Source organism: Camellia sinensis, chromosome 14, assembly GCF_055761805.1.
Source record: "Camellia sinensis isolate YWXY chromosome 14, ASM5576180v1, whole genome shotgun sequence".
NCBI classification, from domain to species: Eukaryota; Viridiplantae; Streptophyta; class Magnoliopsida; order Ericales; family Theaceae; genus Camellia; species Camellia sinensis.
The window spans coordinates 17,076,170-17,094,260 of NC_138974.1; the positions used below are offsets into that span (position 1 = coordinate 17,076,170).

The 18,091-nt window shown below is 36.5% G+C and overlaps 2 protein-coding genes across 9 annotated transcripts; both read left to right on the forward strand.

Moving 5' to 3' along the window:
- The first annotated feature begins 557 nt into the window (after positions 1-557).
- Positions 558-10,083, forward strand: LOC145806665 (protein argonaute 4-like). 2 transcript variants are annotated; one of them, XM_082904142.1, is made up of 23 exons: positions 558-699; positions 2,580-2,839; positions 2,962-3,167; positions 3,266-3,481; positions 3,559-3,695; positions 3,778-3,875; positions 4,015-4,112; positions 4,295-4,463; positions 4,559-4,675; positions 4,749-4,856; positions 4,952-5,014; positions 5,126-5,239; positions 5,323-5,488; positions 5,575-5,687; positions 5,791-5,928; positions 6,202-6,332; positions 6,551-6,616; positions 7,587-7,650; positions 7,754-7,865; positions 7,949-8,022; positions 9,093-9,187; positions 9,301-9,332; positions 9,650-10,083. In XM_082904142.1, exons 2-23 carry the CDS (start codon positions 2,594-2,596, stop codon positions 9,823-9,825), a joined length of 2,739 nt encoding a protein of 912 aa, XP_082760268.1. In that variant the 5' UTR covers positions 558-699; positions 2,580-2,593; the 3' UTR covers positions 9,826-10,083. The 2 variants fall into 2 exon arrangements, with proteins under 2 accessions (XP_082760268.1, XP_082760269.1); XM_082904143.1 differs by lacking the exon at positions 558-699 and adding an exon at positions 846-1,001.
- Positions 10,084-12,247: 2,164 nt separating this feature from the next.
- Positions 12,248-17,758, forward strand: LOC145789379 (uncharacterized). Of its 7 annotated transcripts, none has more exons than XM_082904144.1 (7): positions 12,248-12,605; positions 14,691-14,755; positions 14,836-15,101; positions 15,245-15,830; positions 16,183-16,409; positions 16,818-17,049; positions 17,121-17,758. In XM_082904144.1, exons 4-6 carry the CDS (start codon positions 15,670-15,672, stop codon positions 16,871-16,873), a joined length of 444 nt encoding a protein of 147 aa, XP_082760270.1. In that variant the 5' UTR covers positions 12,248-12,605; positions 14,691-14,755; positions 14,836-15,101; positions 15,245-15,669; the 3' UTR covers positions 16,874-17,049; positions 17,121-17,758. The 7 variants fall into 7 exon arrangements, 1 of the variants encoding a protein (XP_082760270.1); XR_014350024.1 differs by having other exon boundaries at positions 12,251-12,605; positions 14,836-15,125; positions 16,183-16,733; XR_014350023.1 differs by having other exon boundaries at positions 12,263-12,605; positions 16,183-16,733.
- The last annotated feature ends 333 nt before the right edge of the window (positions 17,759-18,091 follow it).

Genomic DNA, 18,091 nt, shown 5'->3' on the forward strand with positions numbered 1-18,091 from the left:
GTCATATTATTAGTGGCTCTATTAAAACATTATTTTTAATACTTTCAATTATTTTTTTTAAAAAATAAATAAAATATAAAAAAAATATTTATATTTTATTTAATTTTACATATTTTTTTCTTTTCATTTTCAAATTATTTCTTAAATATCTCAAGCAAATCCATTTTTAATTTACAAATTGAGCATCTTAGGAATTGAAGATTCCGATTTGATCAGAGCCTTTATGCCCACATCACACGTGCGCTTCGAAGTGCGAGCAAAACAACCCTAAACTTTACTCTCTCAACCTCTTGAAAGTTTTGCAACGGTTGCGAGTGGGCTTTACATTTACATTACATTACATTACACACGTCTCATAGAAGAACCGGAAAATTATTTAATAATTTACACATGTTTGTATTCTTTAATTAATTATTATTTAATATATTTTTTATATTTTTTAATTATTTAATATAATATTTTATTTATTTATTATTTTTATTAATTATAATATTATAAAATAACATTTATTTATATTTTGAAATTATTAAATGATTATCCGAAAAACAGAGAGAGATAAAACAAAAAATAATTACATAATTGGATCATAAACTATTAGATAGTAGCCTGTCTACCACTATAGCTCAACCTCACTCTCTTCGTCTTCTTCTTCTTAGCGTTGACACAGAAGCACACACTTAGGGTTCTTGCTCTTCACAGGTACTCATATGTGTTCTTTCATATCATGTTTTGATTTTCAGAGTTTAGATCCTACTTTCAAGCTCTGTTATGGGTTTGAAAGGGTTTTTTTTGGGTGATTTATAGAGTTGTTTTTTGTGTTTTTTGCTTGAAATCTCTAAAATGTTGTTGTGCTCTTGCTTTGTAGTGATGTTTTCTTGTTGATCTGTTGGGTTTGAGTTTGATCTCTGTTTATTTGCTTTATTTAATTTTTTTTTTTGGCTTTTCAGTGTTTTGGGAAAGTTTCCGCTCTGTGTTGTAGCTGTGGCTTCTCTGACATTTAGGCAATTTTCTATTTCTTATAATATGGGGTTTTGTTGACTTGTATGACCCTTTTCTGATCTGATGTGTTCACTTGGGTTTGTTTCTGGAAATTCTTCTGCCATTTCTGTTTGAAAGTAGTCGTCTTGCTGCATTCTTTATTTATTTGTTTTTCTTTTTGGGTCCTTTTTTTTTTTTTTTACTCTCTATTGTGTGTGTGTGTGAGAGAGAGAGAGAGAGAGAGAGAGAGAGAGAGTTTTGCTCTGCCTTTTCTAGCATTTTGTGCTCTGCATGTCTGCACTGTGGTCTCTGTCAACATATCTTGGTCATTTTGGTTGTGTTTTGGCTCTCTTAATGCCCAGCTAGCTTTGTTTTGGGTCTGTGACATCTAATGTTGTAGACTCCTGAAGTATTTTTTGTGTAACCTTTTTCTATTTTAGCCTCTGAAACATTGCTTCTGGAATTCCTTTTTTCCCTTAACTTCTGTTTTGTTTTTTGATTTTTTAATTTTTTCAAAAAAAAAAAAATTAGCTTTCTTGGAATCTATTTTCTTGGTTTCTTTTCCTAATCTATGGTGAGGTTATGGTCCTTCAACTTTATTTGCATGCACTACAAGATTAATGATCTAAGCTTTATTTTTGGGGGCTTTAAGGGTTCATGACTGTATATGCTCTGTTGTCTGTTAAGAGTGCTCATTTTTTGTGCTAGAGTTTCATGTCTGAAAGCCTCATCAGGAGTTGTAAATGTATTGAGAGTTTCATATGCTAAATCTGCAACTTTTTTTACATTTTAACAACCAATACTATCTTTTTGCTTTGTGGAGTTTGTTTGATATGTATATATAGTGCTCTTCGCAGCTCTTCCTTATTGGAGCGCCTTCAGTAGCCTAATGATTTACCGTTCCAGTGTCATCTGTTCCTATGATTTTAATTGTCTATAGTGTGATTTGAGTTTGAACATATGTTCTGCATTTTTCCTTTTTCTTTTTTTTTTTTTTTGTGTTTTTGTTTTTGTGCTTGTTTCTCCATGCTACTGCTGGTGGCATGTTATGGCTTATCAAGTTATCAAATTTGTTTTTCTTATGCTCATACTCAAGCCGGTCTTTATACATGATGTTTTTATGGTTGCAAGAGCAATATTAAGTAATTGTTACCTAGTAATGTTTCTAATTCTCGGTTATAGAGTCAGAGTGAGGTTCCAATGTGTTTTTTTTAAGAGTTAATAGTTTATGGTAACATATTCTTAAGAGTTGTTGGAACCTGTTATGATGTTGTAGACCACTTAAAGGCTGTGCCTGTCTTTGGAGTTTTGAGACGCATTCACTGTTTAATGCCTCTCTTTTTTCTTTTTTACTTTCTTCCTTTGCTGCCTGGAATCAGCAATCTTGATTTCATGATATTCACAGCTTCCATTTGTTGTCATAGCTTTTCAGTTGCTGTTCCGTTATTGCTTCAGGGTGTTAAAGTTTTCTGATTGGTTCAATAGGTTTCAACTTTGTATTCTTTTCATCTAGTTTGGAAGCATTTACTAGATATGGTTTCATTTCTATGATTTCTGTCAGATATTTTTTACAACTTTAGATGTATTTTGGTTATTTTCAGGTTAGGATCTGGTAATGGATACATTTGAAAAAGATGGAAATGGTACAACAGAATCTTTGCCACCTCCTCCACCTGTTCCCGCAGACGTTGTTCCGATGCGAGCAGAAGCAGATAATGCTCCTGAACCAGTTAAGAATAAGGCTGTGCGTGTCCCAATGGCTAGGCGTGGTGTGGGATCCAAGGGACAAAAAGTTCCGATCCTAACTAATCACTTCAAAGTGAATGTAACCAATGTTGATGGGCACTTCTTCCACTATAGTGTATATCTTATACCTATGCCTTGTTAATACTAATTCACCCCTTTTTGTAGAATTTGATGGAACTTAAAAAGTTGTATAATTCATTCATACTCATCTTTGGTTTTTTTGTAAACTCTAAACAGGTTTCAGTTTCTTATGAAGATGGCCGTCCAGTTGATGGAAAAGGTGCTGGAAGAAGAGTGATTGAAAGAGTTCATGAGACTTATGACACGGAGCTGGCAGGAAAGGACTTCGCTTATGATGGTGAGAAGAGCTTGTTCACCATCGGTCCTCTTCCTCGGAACAAACTTGAATTCACTGTTGTGCTTGAGGATGTTTCATCAAATAGGTATAACAAGTCTTCAATTGCTTTGATTTGTGTAAGCTGTTATTGATGTTTTGCCTGTATATCTCAACCTTTTTTTCCTTTTTTTGTTTTGTTCTCAGAAATAATGGAAATCGCAGCCCCGGAAGTCCAAATGGAAATGATCGAAAGAGACAACGAAGGCCATACCAATCTAAAACTTTTAAGGTGGAAATTAGCTTTGCAGCTAAAATTCCTATGCAGGCCATTGCAAATGCATTGCGTGGTCATGAGTCGGAGAACTCTCAGGAAGCCCTAAGAGTTCTGGATATTATTCTGAGACAGCATGCTGCAAAACAGTATGTATCATACTTACATACTTAGAAGTTACAACGCCTGATTTATGTGCTTTCTAACTTAATGAGGTGCATTTCAGGGGTTGCCTCCTTGTTCGTCAATCTTTCTTTCATAACGACCCGAGGAACTTTGCAGATGTGGGGGGTGGTGTACTTGGCTGCAGGGGATTCCATTCTAGTTTCCGAACTACCCAGGGTGGCTTGTCTCTGAACATAGGTAATAGACATACACACAGGCAGGCACGCTATATGCAGTTGTGTTATGCTGTTCATAATATTTCTGTTACTTTCATTTTTAGATGTATCTACCACCATGATTATCCAGCCCGGGCCAGTTGTGGATTTTCTGATTGCAAACCAAAATGTAAAAGATCCCTTTTCAATTGACTGGGCGAAGGTAGCAAATTTTCCGCCTTAACATTGTTAATTTGATAACATGTTAATATTCATTCATTCATTCATTCTCCTCCTCCTCCTCCTCCTCCTCCTCCCCCCACCCTCCCCTCATGATGTTGAATCTTTCTTGTTTTGATTAGGCCAAACGTACGCTAAAGAATTTGAGGATAAAGACAAGTCCCTCAAATTCTGAGTGCAAAATAACTGGATTGAGTGAGAAGCCCTGCAAAGAGCAAATGTATGCTTCCCTATAGTTCTCTTTTCCTTAGCTCACCCTGAGTGGGCCATAGAGTTCTTATAGAGTTTATGATTATACTGTTCTTACCAAGAATCATTATTATTTCTTCTCTCTCAAGTATATGAATTGTCAGATAATTGAGTTTTAATTTAATGGCTGACTTCTTTCTATGCATGTTATAGGTTTTCTTTAAAGCAAAAGGGAAAGGATGATGATGGCGAAGTTCAAACACTTGAAGTGACTGTCTATGATTATTTTGTGAATTACCGCAACATAGAGTTGCGTTATTCTGCTGATCTGCCATGCATTAATGTTGGGAAGCCAAAGCGCCCTACTTACTTCCCTCTTGAGGTGCAATGATGAATTATTGTAGTGTTCTGTTCAGTTAAAAAGCCGTATACATCCAATTTTTGTATATGAAATTCAATGGTGGCATTGCTTTTCAGCTTTGTTCCTTGGTGTCATTACAACGCTATACAAAAGCACTGTCAACTTTTCAAAGAGCTTCACTAGTGGAGAAATCAAGACAAAAGCCACAAGAAAGGATGAAAGTATTGACTGATGTAGGTGTCTTCCCTGAAAGCTTGGTTCCTATTGTGCCTTGCAATGTCTCAAGTCTTTTTTTGGTTTTGACAGGCTCTTAAAATCAACAATTATGATGCTGAGCCTATGCTGCGGTCTTGTGGAATTTCAATCAGTAGTAACTTCACCCAAGTTGAAGGCCGAGTGCTCCCAGCTCCAAGGGTATTTATCTAATTCTGTTTTCTTTTTGTTATCTGTTTTATTTCCATACACCACTATACTGGATTTTAGACTAACTATAGTTTATTCTACAATAGTTGAAAGTGGGAAATGGAGAAGACTTCTTTCCTCGAAATGGCCGGTGGAATTTTAATAATAAGGTGCTCATCATATTTTTCTTTTCACCTTTATTTCCTTTTTTAATTTTCTAATCCTTCTCTTGCTTAGACTGATTCTGTGATTCTTAAAATATTTTATTTGCTGCTGTATAGAAACTAGTGGACCCAACAAAGATAGAGCGCTGGGCTGTTGTAAACTTTTCGGCTCGGTGCGACGTACGTGGCCTTGTTAGAGATATGATCAAATGTGGAGACATGAAAGGAATTGTACGTTCTGTCATTTATGTTTAATGTAGGTTCACTGCTATTTTATTCAAAATACAACAAATAAGTCCCTTTTGTTCTTGTAGCATGTCGAACCTCCATTTGATGTATTTGAAGAGAATGCTCAAAATCGACGGGCCCCACCTCTGGTTAGGGTGGAAAAGATGTTTGAACAGATACAATCCAAACTTCCAGGGGCTCCTCAATTTCTTCTTTGTCTTCTTCCGGAGCGGAAGAACTCTGATCTTTATGGTTTGTTTGATATGATTTATTTAATGTTTTGTCCACGTCGTTTTCTTTGATAGTGTTTAATGAAGAAAATCATTTAACCTCTTAAGGTCCATGGAAGAAAAAGAATCTTGCTGATTTTGGAATTGTAACTCAATGCATTGCACCAACAAGAGTCAATGACCAATATTTGACAAACGTTCTCCTCAAGATCAATGCAAAGGTGAGATACTATGTAAATTTGTAATTCCTCAAATGTTCTTCAATAGTGTCTGAAGTTCTGATATTCAAATACAGCACTTTCATCATCTTCTTATTTCTTGCAGCTGGGTGGGTTGAACTCAATGTTAGCTGTTGAACATGCTCCTTCTATTCCCTTGGTATCCAAGGTTCCCACCCTAATTCTTGGTATGGATGTCTCACATGGCTCTCCTGGCCAGTCTGATATACCATCAATTGCTGCGGTAACAAGCTACCTTTTACTCATCTGTGGGTTTCTATATGCCCATATACTCCTGCAAAAAATAAAAAATAAATCCTTTCATGTTTCTTAGTACCTAAGAAGCACTTCCAAATGCATACACAAATCCCATGCTTCTTAGTTCTAATGATAATGACTCTCCCCAAATGAAAAACAAGAAGAAAAAAGGAAAGATAAATAAATAAATATATATATCAGCTTGACTCTGATTAACTATCATTTAAATTGATTTGTTTTATCTTATTCAAATTCATAGGTAGTGAGCTCGAGGCACTGGCCTCTGATTTCACGATATAGGGCATCAGTCCGCACACAGTCCCCCAAGGTTGAGATGATAGATTCCTTGTATAAGCGTGTTTCTGACACCGAAGATGAAGGCATATTTAGGTGGGAATTTGTTTTTAATATGAATTTGTAGCCATTGTACCTGCTTCCATCCATGCATTCTCTGTTCCTTGTTTCCAAATTTTGTTGATTGCTTGATTTAGTAATGCTGCTGATTAAATGCCATTCAAATTATTCATGTAATTTAGTTCTAGTTGTATTCCTGTGATTATGATTACGACTTCATTGAGGCAAAGCAAGACTCTCTCTTTCAATTTCAGGGAGCTTTTACTGGATTTCTATGTTAGTTCGGGGAAAAGGAAGCCTGATCAAATTATCTTATTCAGGTAATTATTTCTTCTCCATTTGGCCAATTGTAAGTATGTTTACTGCATCATACCTGGATTATTATCTTCTCTGCTCTCTAATTTTTCTTTAAGCAATAATGGCATGAAAATAAAATCATAGAGCACAATAAAGATACAAAAATAGTTGAGAAGCAACTGATGGAGAAAATGTGAGATGATATTAGCAGAGAACTACCTTTCTATTGAGGGATATTTGAGATTGGAATAAAATTAACTTATTATCTTCTTAAATCTATATTGTTATCATCAAAATCAATTATAAACAATGCGTGGGGCTAACGCTATGGCATTCATATTGTATATGTTGAATGATGGGATAAATGGTAACCATGGATCCGGACACTGTTTGTTATGTGTAATAGTTTTATTGGGATAATGGAACGAATTTTGTACATCAGAGTATCACATGCATCTTACATGAACTCTCATAAATTTGTGAAGTACCTGTGTTGGACTTGTGGGTATGGGTGTGAAATATGTGTGGCATGTCTAGTTGGACATGTGCCAAACGGGGATGTTTGTGTTGGAGTTTATCATGCATAAAATGCTGATGTTAGTTTGTAAACATTTCATTTTTAAGAGATGAAAGATGTATTTTAAAAAATGAAATCTAGCAGTTTCTGAGTGTCATTGGGCATGAAATTAAATGAATTTGACACCTAAACACATGCTTCCATTCAACACCTGTATGCAAATCTATGTAACGTAGACCACATGTATCATTCACTACTTAAATTTTGTACGCTATATTGCTCCATACCCTGTTAGATTTGATAAGTCTCTGCATCATAAAAATTTTGGACATGCATGTGTATTTCCTCATTTCTTTTTAATTGTTCTACTTTCCTTTGTACTATCTAATATATGCTCATCTCATGGTTCTCAGATCCACGTGCATTTCTGTTTTTTACCTTAATTCTTAATCAATAATGTTGGTGAATTTTTCTAGGGATGGAGTGAGTGAATCACAGTTCAATCAAGTTCTAAACATCGAACTCGATCAAATTATCGAGGTTTTCTAGCTAACTAATGCCCTTTGATAATATGCTTAGATGCTGTGTCTCCTTCTCCTGCTTGGTAAAAAGAAAGAGTTGAAAATTTATTGTATTTGTGCAGTCCTGCAAGTTCCTTGATGAGAAGTGGTCGCCCAAGTTTGTCGTGATTGTTGCGCAGAAAAATCACCATACAAAATTTTTCCAGCCAGGATCTCCTGACAATGTTCCCCCAGGTTAGCACTCTTAAAAATCATGTAAAAAATCTAATTTTGCATTGAATATAAAACCCATAATAATTTTATATTATATTATGCAGGGACAGTGATAGACAACAAAGTTTGTCATCCACGGAACAATGATTTTTACATGTGTGCACATGCTGGAATGATTGTGAGTATTACCATATACTTCTGGAATTAACTCTTTACTGATCTCACATCATTTTGTTTTGTCAAATACCTATTTTAGTCTTGTGAAATTCAACTGTAGAACACGATACATCCATGAGCCCCCATAAGCCCTTTGGGCTCATTCTGTCCTTATCTTCTCTTGGTAATTTACACTATGTTTGGATTGAGTGATTTGGAGAGAGAAGAAAGGGAGAGAGAGATGTATTTTTCTTTTTTGTTTGGATAATTTAAGTGGAGAGAAATGGGAAGAAATGGATAGAAACAGAGAGAAATCCATTTCTCTTATAACCCTCTTTTTCAATCTTCCCAAAAGTGGAGAGATTGGGAGAGAAGAAACCAACGGATTCTTATATTTCATAATACCAATTTTGTCCCTTTAAAAATAAAAGAAATAAAATGATTGACAAAATATAAAAAGGTTATTTTGGTAATATAATATAAAATAATTTCTTTTCTTTTCTGGTATGAAATCTAACCAGACAAGGAGAGAAATCAGAGTTATTTTTTTTTTTATTTTTTTTCCTCTTATAACCTAATTAATCATTTCTTTTCTTTTATGTCCTGGCTCCCAAACATAGTGTTAATGTTCTGAACTCATCCATGACCGCTACCCTTCTCTTCTCTCCACTGCCACTGGCTGTTTTAGCCGAAGCAGCTACTACCTTAGCCATTATTAAATCATATAGATGATTAATGTCAGTGGAAATTTGAATCTCTCTCTCTCTCTCTCCTGCTAGTTGTCTCGCTATAAAACGATAGAATTCTCATCTTCTGATTGAATGCTTAAATTCTGGCGGGAGATTGCCACCTTTAGAATACACTTATCTCTTTCTTGTAAGCTTCCTCTAAAATTTGCTAGAGAATTTTATCCCTAGAATCATTAGTTGATTTACAATTTCTATTAAATTACAAGTGTTTAGCAATTTATGAAGGATAATGCAGCAGCAAGTTACGAGTGTTTAGTCGTAGTGTGGCTGTTCTTTTCACTCTTAGACAATGAGAATATATTGAACTTTGGCTATTTGTTTTAACCCTTGTTTTTCTTAATAGGGGACTACAAGGCCAACACATTACCACGTCCTGTTAGATGAGGTTGGCTTTTCAGCTGATGACCTCCAGGAACTTGTGCATTCCCTGTCATACGTGTAAGTAGATTCTGAACGAAGCATTCTTTGGAGCCAATTTCACTTTAAGCATATGTCTAGAGCTGTAAACAATATATATCCTTCTAAATTGTTGGTTTTTTGATTTGTTTTAGGTACCAGAGAAGCACTACTGCAATTTCTGTAGGTAATTCTTGTTTCTTAATATAAAAATGCAGCCTCTTATCAGGCAGAAACATCAACAGGCTGTGTTGGTGTTTTGTAATTAGCCTTCTCAATTTCAAGCACAAAACAATATCGCACCTGTGTGTGTCAAACACGGGATTGGTGACTATAGATACTTTTTTGGTCAAATGCTAATGGTAGTTTAGTTATCACATGTGATGATTCAATCAAGATAGTTGTTGAGTTACTCAAATGCATGACATTCTATATGATTCCCATAGAAGAGTAATGGTTCGCCTTCTCTCTCTCTCTCACTCTCTTGCGTGTGTGTGTTTGCAGTCGCTCCAATATGTTATGCCCACTTGGCTGCCACTCAGATGGGGCAGTTTATGAAATTTGAGGACATGTCAGAAACTTCCTCAAGCCACGGTGGAGTGACATCTGCTGGAGCTGTTCCTGTCCCTCAGTTGCCCCGATTGCAAGAGAATGTGTGCAATTCCATGTTCTTCTGTTAAGGCTTGAAAGCCCCATAAGCTTTTCTCTCCTTGTGTAAAAACGGTAGGTTAGATGTATGGTTGTATATAGTAAGTATCTGGCTTGTTGTGTGACTTTTGACCCAAGCAGTAACTTGGATCCTTTTAGTTTATTTGGTGTGACTGTCCTCTTGACTCAAAACAGCACTTGGATCCTGTTTGTTTCCATGGTGTATCAGTACTCCGTTTCTGTTTTGACACCATGGTTTGTTTATGTTCTGGCTATGCCTGCTTTGCTCCTTTGTTGCTTGGTTGCAAATTTATGAGTGGCTGGAGAATTGTTATGATGGTTTATTGTTCTGTTTGATTCAGCAAAAAAATATTTTTTGAATTTTTTTTCACATTTTCTGGCTTTTGGTTTGACAAAAGCAGATGACAAGCTTGTTTTTGGAGCCAACTAAGCCTAGCTTAGTTGGCCGACTATCCTAAGGGTTTAGGGTTCAACTCTACGGAGAGTTGAATTAAGCGGGAAAGCCCTCGTTGTTTTGCAAATGGTGGAAAGATCAACTTATTTAATCTAACAATTAATAATTAACTTTTGCGTATCAAAAAATAAAAAAAAAAACAAGCTTATTTTTTGGTGGGACACATCTTGTAGTTTTTTGGGACTAGTCTTATCAAGGCCACTGCACCTCCACCACTCCCACCATTACTAGTAATATAATCATTAATACATTAGTTTTAAGATCCCAACCAATCTATAAAAAATCGTTCTTGGCCAAAAAATATTGTGCTTTAAACAAATAAAGCATAAATCATTTGGGTCATAAATACATTTTAGCTGCCAAAACAGAGTTCAACATTCTTCTGTGGGTTACTTTTCTAGTTTCATGTTCTCTTGTCAAAAAATCAAAGCTATTGTAGTGACTTGCAATGCGTGAAGCATAGAAGTCACTGTTACGTGACTGGTGTAGGTGTTTCAATTTAATGATCTGAATGGTTGAGTTTTTAGAATATGTCGTGTGGAATAAACTTATAAATTTTTTTGTTAATTGGACATTATTAGCTTTTTCATCAAATTATATTCATATTTAATTTTATTATGTAAAACAACAGTTATCATTTTTTTTTATACAAATGTGTTTTGATGAAAGAATTATCGATATCTGATTAATTTCATTTTTTATAGACATATATATCCTAAAAATAGAACAATTAGAATAATTAATATGAGTTTCGAAATGGGCCTCATTGCATGGATACACAGGCAAGTGAGCGATCCTTCTAGAGTAACGGTTCTAGGGATGACAATTTGAAACTGACCTAACGGGGACCCAATCCCCCGACTCCGATTTGAACAGTTTTTTCTCGAAAAATACTCCTGATGGGATAGGGATGGTATTTAAAAATCAATCATCGATCAATTTCAGGCCAGAGATGGTAATAAGTGTCCAGGCCCCCGGTCTCGTTTGTTCCCAAAGTGGTATATATATATATATATATATGCACTTTTTGATTGACTATTTCTCTCTCTCTCTCTCTCTCTCTCTTCCTCATCGTCTCTCATCTCTCTCTCCCTCTCACTCACTCAAAGAGAGAGAACAACGAATCAGAGTCGTCGCGATGCCAGAGCACCGAATCTGATCTCTCTCTCTCTGCCGCGATGTCAGAGCACCGAATTTGATCTCTCTCTTTGCCACGATGCCAGAGTTGTGGAACCTCCATACTCGGGCATCGGTTCTCTCTGCTACGACAGATCTGAGCAGTTTTCTCTCTCTCTCGCTCTCTACTCAGATCTCTCTCCCTCTCTATGATGTTGATGATGTTGTTTGATGATGTTGAGGATGTTGAATTGTTGTTGCTGTTGCTGTTTGGTTTTTTTTTTTTTTTTTGGTCTGGGGAATTTTCAGGGTCGGTAAAACCTGATCCCCGTTAGAGGGTAGGGACGGGGACGGTGATAGGTTCCTGTCGAGGATCGGGGTTGGAGACGTGGAAATTTTTACCATCAGGGATCAGGGATGGAGAGTGTGATTCCTGACCATGCCCCCACCCCTGCCCCGTAGCCATTCCTAAACAGTTCAACAAATCTAAACCAATATCCTTTCACCTGTAGTTGAGGGTTGGCATGGGGCTATCCTTAGGCCGCAAAATGGTTTTCCTAACTATATTTGGTTCAGATAGAAATTCAAAAGGGAAACGAAAAAAGTAGATAAATGTGAATGTGAATGAAATATAAATATATTTAACTTACATTTCGTATACCTTTTTAAATTTCTTCCCAAATTCATTAACCGAGCATAGCCTAATGTGTTTTCATGACTGTTTTCTTATATAATTATGTTTCACTTAATGTATTGTTTCCTGACTCGTTGGGTTGGGTCATTCGTGGATCAAAACATTAAGTCCAAGCCTTACAAGAGATATTATTTACACTAAAAAAAATATTAAGTACTCTAAATCTCTCAGTACGCTCTGTTTAATTATTTAGAATTTTATGTTACTCTCGATACACCTTGTGACGGTGTTTGGGAACCCAGGTTGGTGCAGATTTTATTCACAACGGAAAAAAATTCAAAAAAGGCGCACTGTAGCCGAGTCAATAAGCTAAGTCCAGCTGTATGGCACTTCGTGCGTAAAATGACGTTTTTACCCTCCATTGCTCTACCTATTTGGCACTATGACATTCATCTCTCATATCTCAAAAAACTCTCACAGAAGCTCTCTACCTGGACGCTTTGACCGAGTCGACTACCTCTCCGGCGGCTCACTCCGGCGGCACTGTTACGGAAGACAAAGTGGCCGATCGTTGAGGACCTACTAAGGTACGGTTGGCAAACGCCATTATCTGAAATTTATCTTCACCGATCTGCAACGTAATTTACAATAGTTCTCCTCTGCAATTTTTTTTTCTCCGTTCGTCGTTCAGTAACCGATCTTCCTACTTATCTTCATCTGCTCGTGTGCAACAGAAATTACATTGCAATGCAACCCATTTTTCCTTTTTACCGTCTTCCTTCATTTTGGGTTTTGTTCAGATTTTCTTCACCAAAATTTTTTTTGACCCTTTTTGCCATCTACATAACAACTACAATGTTAAAAAATGAATTTGGCACAGACCATCTAGAAGTTGTCTGCATCGTTTTTTTTTTTTTTTTTTTTTTTTTTTTCCAATGAATTTCATTTCCTGTGTAGAGTACAAAACATGGACAAAATTTCTCAAACTTAATTTTTTTTTTCTTTTCCAAAATTATTCCCATATATGAAATTTTGGTTTCATCAAAAAATTAATAAAATTTCTAATTTACATTTGATGAATTTTTAGTTTGGGAAAAAATACATCTTTTCTAATTTCATTGAACCTGTTCTTTGTAGGCCCTAATTTATTGAATAAATAATTTCGTGGTTCAGAGTGTTGGGATTTTTGTTATGGAATAGCAGATTCAGCAAATAAATGTTGGAAGTGTCGTCCATAAGATTGGGCAAATACTTTAATGGCTTTTTTTTCTTTTTTTCTCTTTTTATTTTTTTTTTTGGAGTTCATGTTTGGAGATTATTGAATTGGGCCGTTTCGTCTATTATTATACTCTTCATTTATTTTTTCATTTTCTAATATGACTTGGTATATGCTAAAGATGAGTCTTGGTATATGCTAAATGTGCCATACTGTTTTGGACCTCCATATTCATTTTGTAATTCTTTTTCTTTTTTTTTTCTTTTCCTCCGGAATGTTTTCCAATTTATGGGTTGATTTTATAATTGCGTCGTAACAATTGGTGTATTGGAATTTATGAGTTATGGTACGTTATGAATTTGTTTTGCAATTCTATGAGGTATTGAAATTTGTATTGGAATGTTGTTGCCTTTTTGGTATCCTTCACCAGGTATAGATTTCATGAATTAGTAATTAATTGATTATAACAAAAAAAAAAAACAGCGTTCGTTTAGGTTTTTCCCAAAGGCACACAAATGTGGTTAACACATGGACACAAAAATCTTTATGTCTACTAATGGACAAGTGTTAACTGTGCATTGCATTTGAAGTGCCCACAGCTGTTCCAGTTTGCTTAAATAACAATTTAGTCAATCTGTTATGCTGTTCACAAAAATGGGATGTAAAAAAAATAGATTGTTATTCCTTCATTCTTTTTCTGTAATATATTATCTGTTACATTAGCTTTGGAATACTTGTATTGCAATTATAACCCCAATCGGTGGTGCTGTTGTAGTCATGTGCTTGCTCTCTGTGTAGTCATGTGGCTTCCTCTTTTTCCACTGCCACGTCGACATGGCTACAACGCATGTGTGCTTGTGGCTATGGCCATTGTCTTGTGAAGGTATCCAGATCTCACAAAAATCCTGGGCGTGCATATTATGTTTGCACCCGGCCCGTGGTGAGTTGTACCAAATGATTATTTGTCACTCCAGTTATATGCACACTGTAATTCCCATAACTAATAACTGTTTTACGTTTCTCACTCATCAGTAATGTGGTAATTGGATTGGTTGGTGTGACGAATCAGGGACAAGGATCCCCGACCATGACTCTGGGTCAACCGATGTCATGCAGTTACGAGCTGATGTCGTGAACATTTTCAATACTTTGCGTTTAATGAAAACGGTGATTTGTGTGTTGTGCATCATGGTCATCATCTTATTATTGCGAATGTAAACCCCGTAAAAACCCCTTCGTCAATATGTATACATTTGTTAGTGTCTTGAAGAAGTACTATGTTGAACAAGTAAATGCATTGTCATCGTTGTTATGTAAACGCTACATGTTGTTAGTAATTATCGTACTACTTTTTATCAAACTGTGGAAGTTGTGTTGTACGTATTGTTCATAATTTATGTTTGAAATGTATTAATCAACTGCGTTCTAATGTATACAATATGTCCTCTCACATTAGTGTAATGGCTGCAACACGGTCGTCCCTTTGCACCCCGTCTAAGAATAAAAGGGTTGGCCCATCAGGTACTGAAGGCATTGTTGATGGCTTAGATAATGCACATAAGGCGAACTGGGACAATGTAGTGACATAAATCTTCTTACAGTGTGTTAGGGACGCAATATTAGCGGGTCGTCGAGTAGGTACAATCATAACCAGAACAGGGTATAATGAAATCGCACTGAAATTCGCTAAGCGCACGGGTAGACGTCATGACATTACACCACTTAAGAACAAGTACAGCAGTTTGAAAAAGGAATGGTAGGCCTGGATCAAGTTGATGGATACCAGTAAGGGTGTGACTGGCATTGGGTTTGATAGGGAAACTGGGTTGTTCACAACGTCGGAGGATGGTGGGACAATCTCAAATCGGTATGCACGAACATATATTTTATTGTACGTAATAAGTAGCCCGTGTAATTTTGTACACACATGTAACTGAAAGTCACTTGTTCGTTGAATGTCCCATGTCACTGACGGAAAAATTAAATTGTACTTTCATTTCCCATTTGCAGACAAACAAGATCACTTACAAGTTCAAGACAAAACCATTGGAGCATGAAGATTTGATGCGCAAAGTATTCACCGTTGCAACTGCGACTGGAAAACACCATTAGACGCTGGGGGGGAGAAGGCTGTGGATGTTGGCGAAGGTGAATCTGACTCAGTGGACTCTCCTAGGTTGGCACCATTTACCGAGCCGTACAGACCGGTCGTTAACTCACCTCCAAACTCCCCCACCGTCCACCTTGACGAAGCAGACCTCGGGACAAAGCGGAAAAAAGGAGGTAGCACTAGTAGAAAGTCGAAAAAGGTTTCTATTGGAGCATCGGTTCTTGCGGATAGTTTTAACCATCTGTCTAAGGCGATTGAAACACAGAAGCACTTGACGGTCAGGCACGGAACTGGTGCATCACAGAAGTATGGCCTTGAACCATGTATGCAGTGGCTTATGGCTATTCCGAACTTCATCAGCACCCCACTGTTCCATTTCGCCTGCATTGCGTTAGAGAACGCGGATTACCGGAAAATATTGATGCGCATGCCAGATGATGAGAATGTAGTTGGTTGGCTTCAGGCATTGCAAGTTTCAAAAGGCCTGTGAGTACTTCGGTTTGGTCTTTCACGCAAAAATGGGACGTCTTTGGTTTTCATGTCCTTTTGTGTTTTTTGTGGCCTAGTTCTGTGGGTCTTTTTTTTAAGTTGTTTTGTTTTTTTCTATGGTTTCACAGTGATGTAGTTATTGTTACTATACTTTTGTGGACGGTACATACTTTTGTCTTGCGCAATATAGGATCATGTTGTAACCTTTACTTTTGGGCATAGTTCACTTTAATGGTTGCATGTAACGTAATGGATAGTTAATGTGTCGCAATTTATGGTTGAACATTACTGGTCCAAATGTGCTTAGTTTGCAACTAGATAATTGATTTATGTGTTGTGTGCATTGTAGGAGTCATCAACGAATAATGTGGAAAGGTCAAAGCAGCAACTATAGAAATTACGATCATGTAATCATCGAACTCGCAGAGGAAGAAGAAGACCTACAAAAAAGCGTAATCGGTGATGCTGCGCAGCATGCAATGGAATATTACCTGAAGTACATGGAGAAGATCCCATGCCGAACTTCTATTTTGGCCGATCGTGCATGGATTCAAGAATTGTTTGATGGGCACATAGGTAGACGTGAACAAAATTTGCATATGCCGCTGTTTGTGTTTTAAGCGTTGTGTGACACATTGCGAAGCGACGTTTACGGGTACCTACAAGACCCCATGAATTATACATTGAAGAAAGTGTTGCGATTTTCATCCATACGTTAGACGGATGCAAAAACTGAAAACTTCAGGAACGCTTCCAACACTTGGGAGAAACTGTGTCGTGACATTTCCATGCAGTGTTGGAAGCGATGAAGTTGTTCACCAAGTGCATTGTAAGCCCACCAGAGATCAAAATAATAGGCATTCATATTTGCGATCTAGAGAGAAATACGTGCCTTTCAAGGTTGACATATTGGTTGCCGTTATCGGTTAATTTTGATTTTATGTAATGTACGTAAATCTCATGTCATGTACGTTATTGGTGCAGCATTGTATAGGAGCGTTGGACGGTACTCATGTAGAAGCCATGTTGCCTGCCCGTGATGCTGGCACATATTACGGTCGCAAAGGATATCCAACCCAAAACATACTAGCAGTATGCGACTTCGACATGTGCTTCATTTTCATATCTTGTGGTTAGGAAGGAAGCATGCATGACAGTCGCATCTTTAACGAAATAATTGGGAACGAACATATACCGTTCCCGCACCCCCAAGAAGGTAACACATTTGAAATTAAGTACTCAATTATTAATTTTGTTGAAAATCTTTAATTGATTGACCAAATGTAGGTAAATATTACCTTGTGGATGCGGGATATGCAAACAAGAAGGGGTATTTGGCACCATACAAAAAATCCCGGTATCACCAAGCAGAGTTCCGGGATCGTGGACAACCCGATAACCCAAGAGAATTGTTTAACGAGGCACACGCGTCATTGAGGAGCGTGGTGGAAAGAACATTTGAAGCGTGGAAATTGCAGTGGAAGTTCCTAAACAACATGCTAGACTATGATTTTGCGACGGTGCAGGTGTCATTGGTTGGTGCGTCAATGGCCTTATACAATTTCATCCGTAGGCACGAGATAGCTGCTAATGCACACAACGAACATGTCAGCTGTTCCTCTGTTCCAGATGACATGCCCGCCGCGGAAGGCGGACAAAATATGGATGATGGCCTCATGGTTGGAGATACGGATGTAGATATGGCAAGAGTTCGCGTGCGCATCCATGACTATTTGTTTCACATACGGAGTCAAGGACTATTGTGAAATGCTTGTTATCTAGTTTATGTGTTTGTGTAATTTGTAATTTGTATTTCCGCATTGCAATGGAATTGTAACAAATTATTTAAATTAGTAATTCGTGTACGGAGAATGATTTTTTGAAGTACTAAATCTTATTCGAATAAAATGAAAAATTAAAATAAATTGTGAAAATTAAATTTTATATGTGAAAATTAAAATAAATGAAAAATTAAAATAAAATAAAATTTTATATGTGAAAATTGAAATAAATGAAAATTAAATTTTATATGAAAAATTAAAATAAATTTTATATGTGAAAATTAAAACGAATGTTGACAAACAAATTGTTTTTATTTTATGAAGAAATAGATGCAATTTTCAATTAAATGAAAATTTTAATTAATTTTAATATGGCAACGTAACAGGAACTTGATTAATTAATTCATTTGAATTTATTTTGGTAACAATTGTTTGCACGAGTAATGATTCATCCCTCCTTTTCCCCCCACCCCCTTT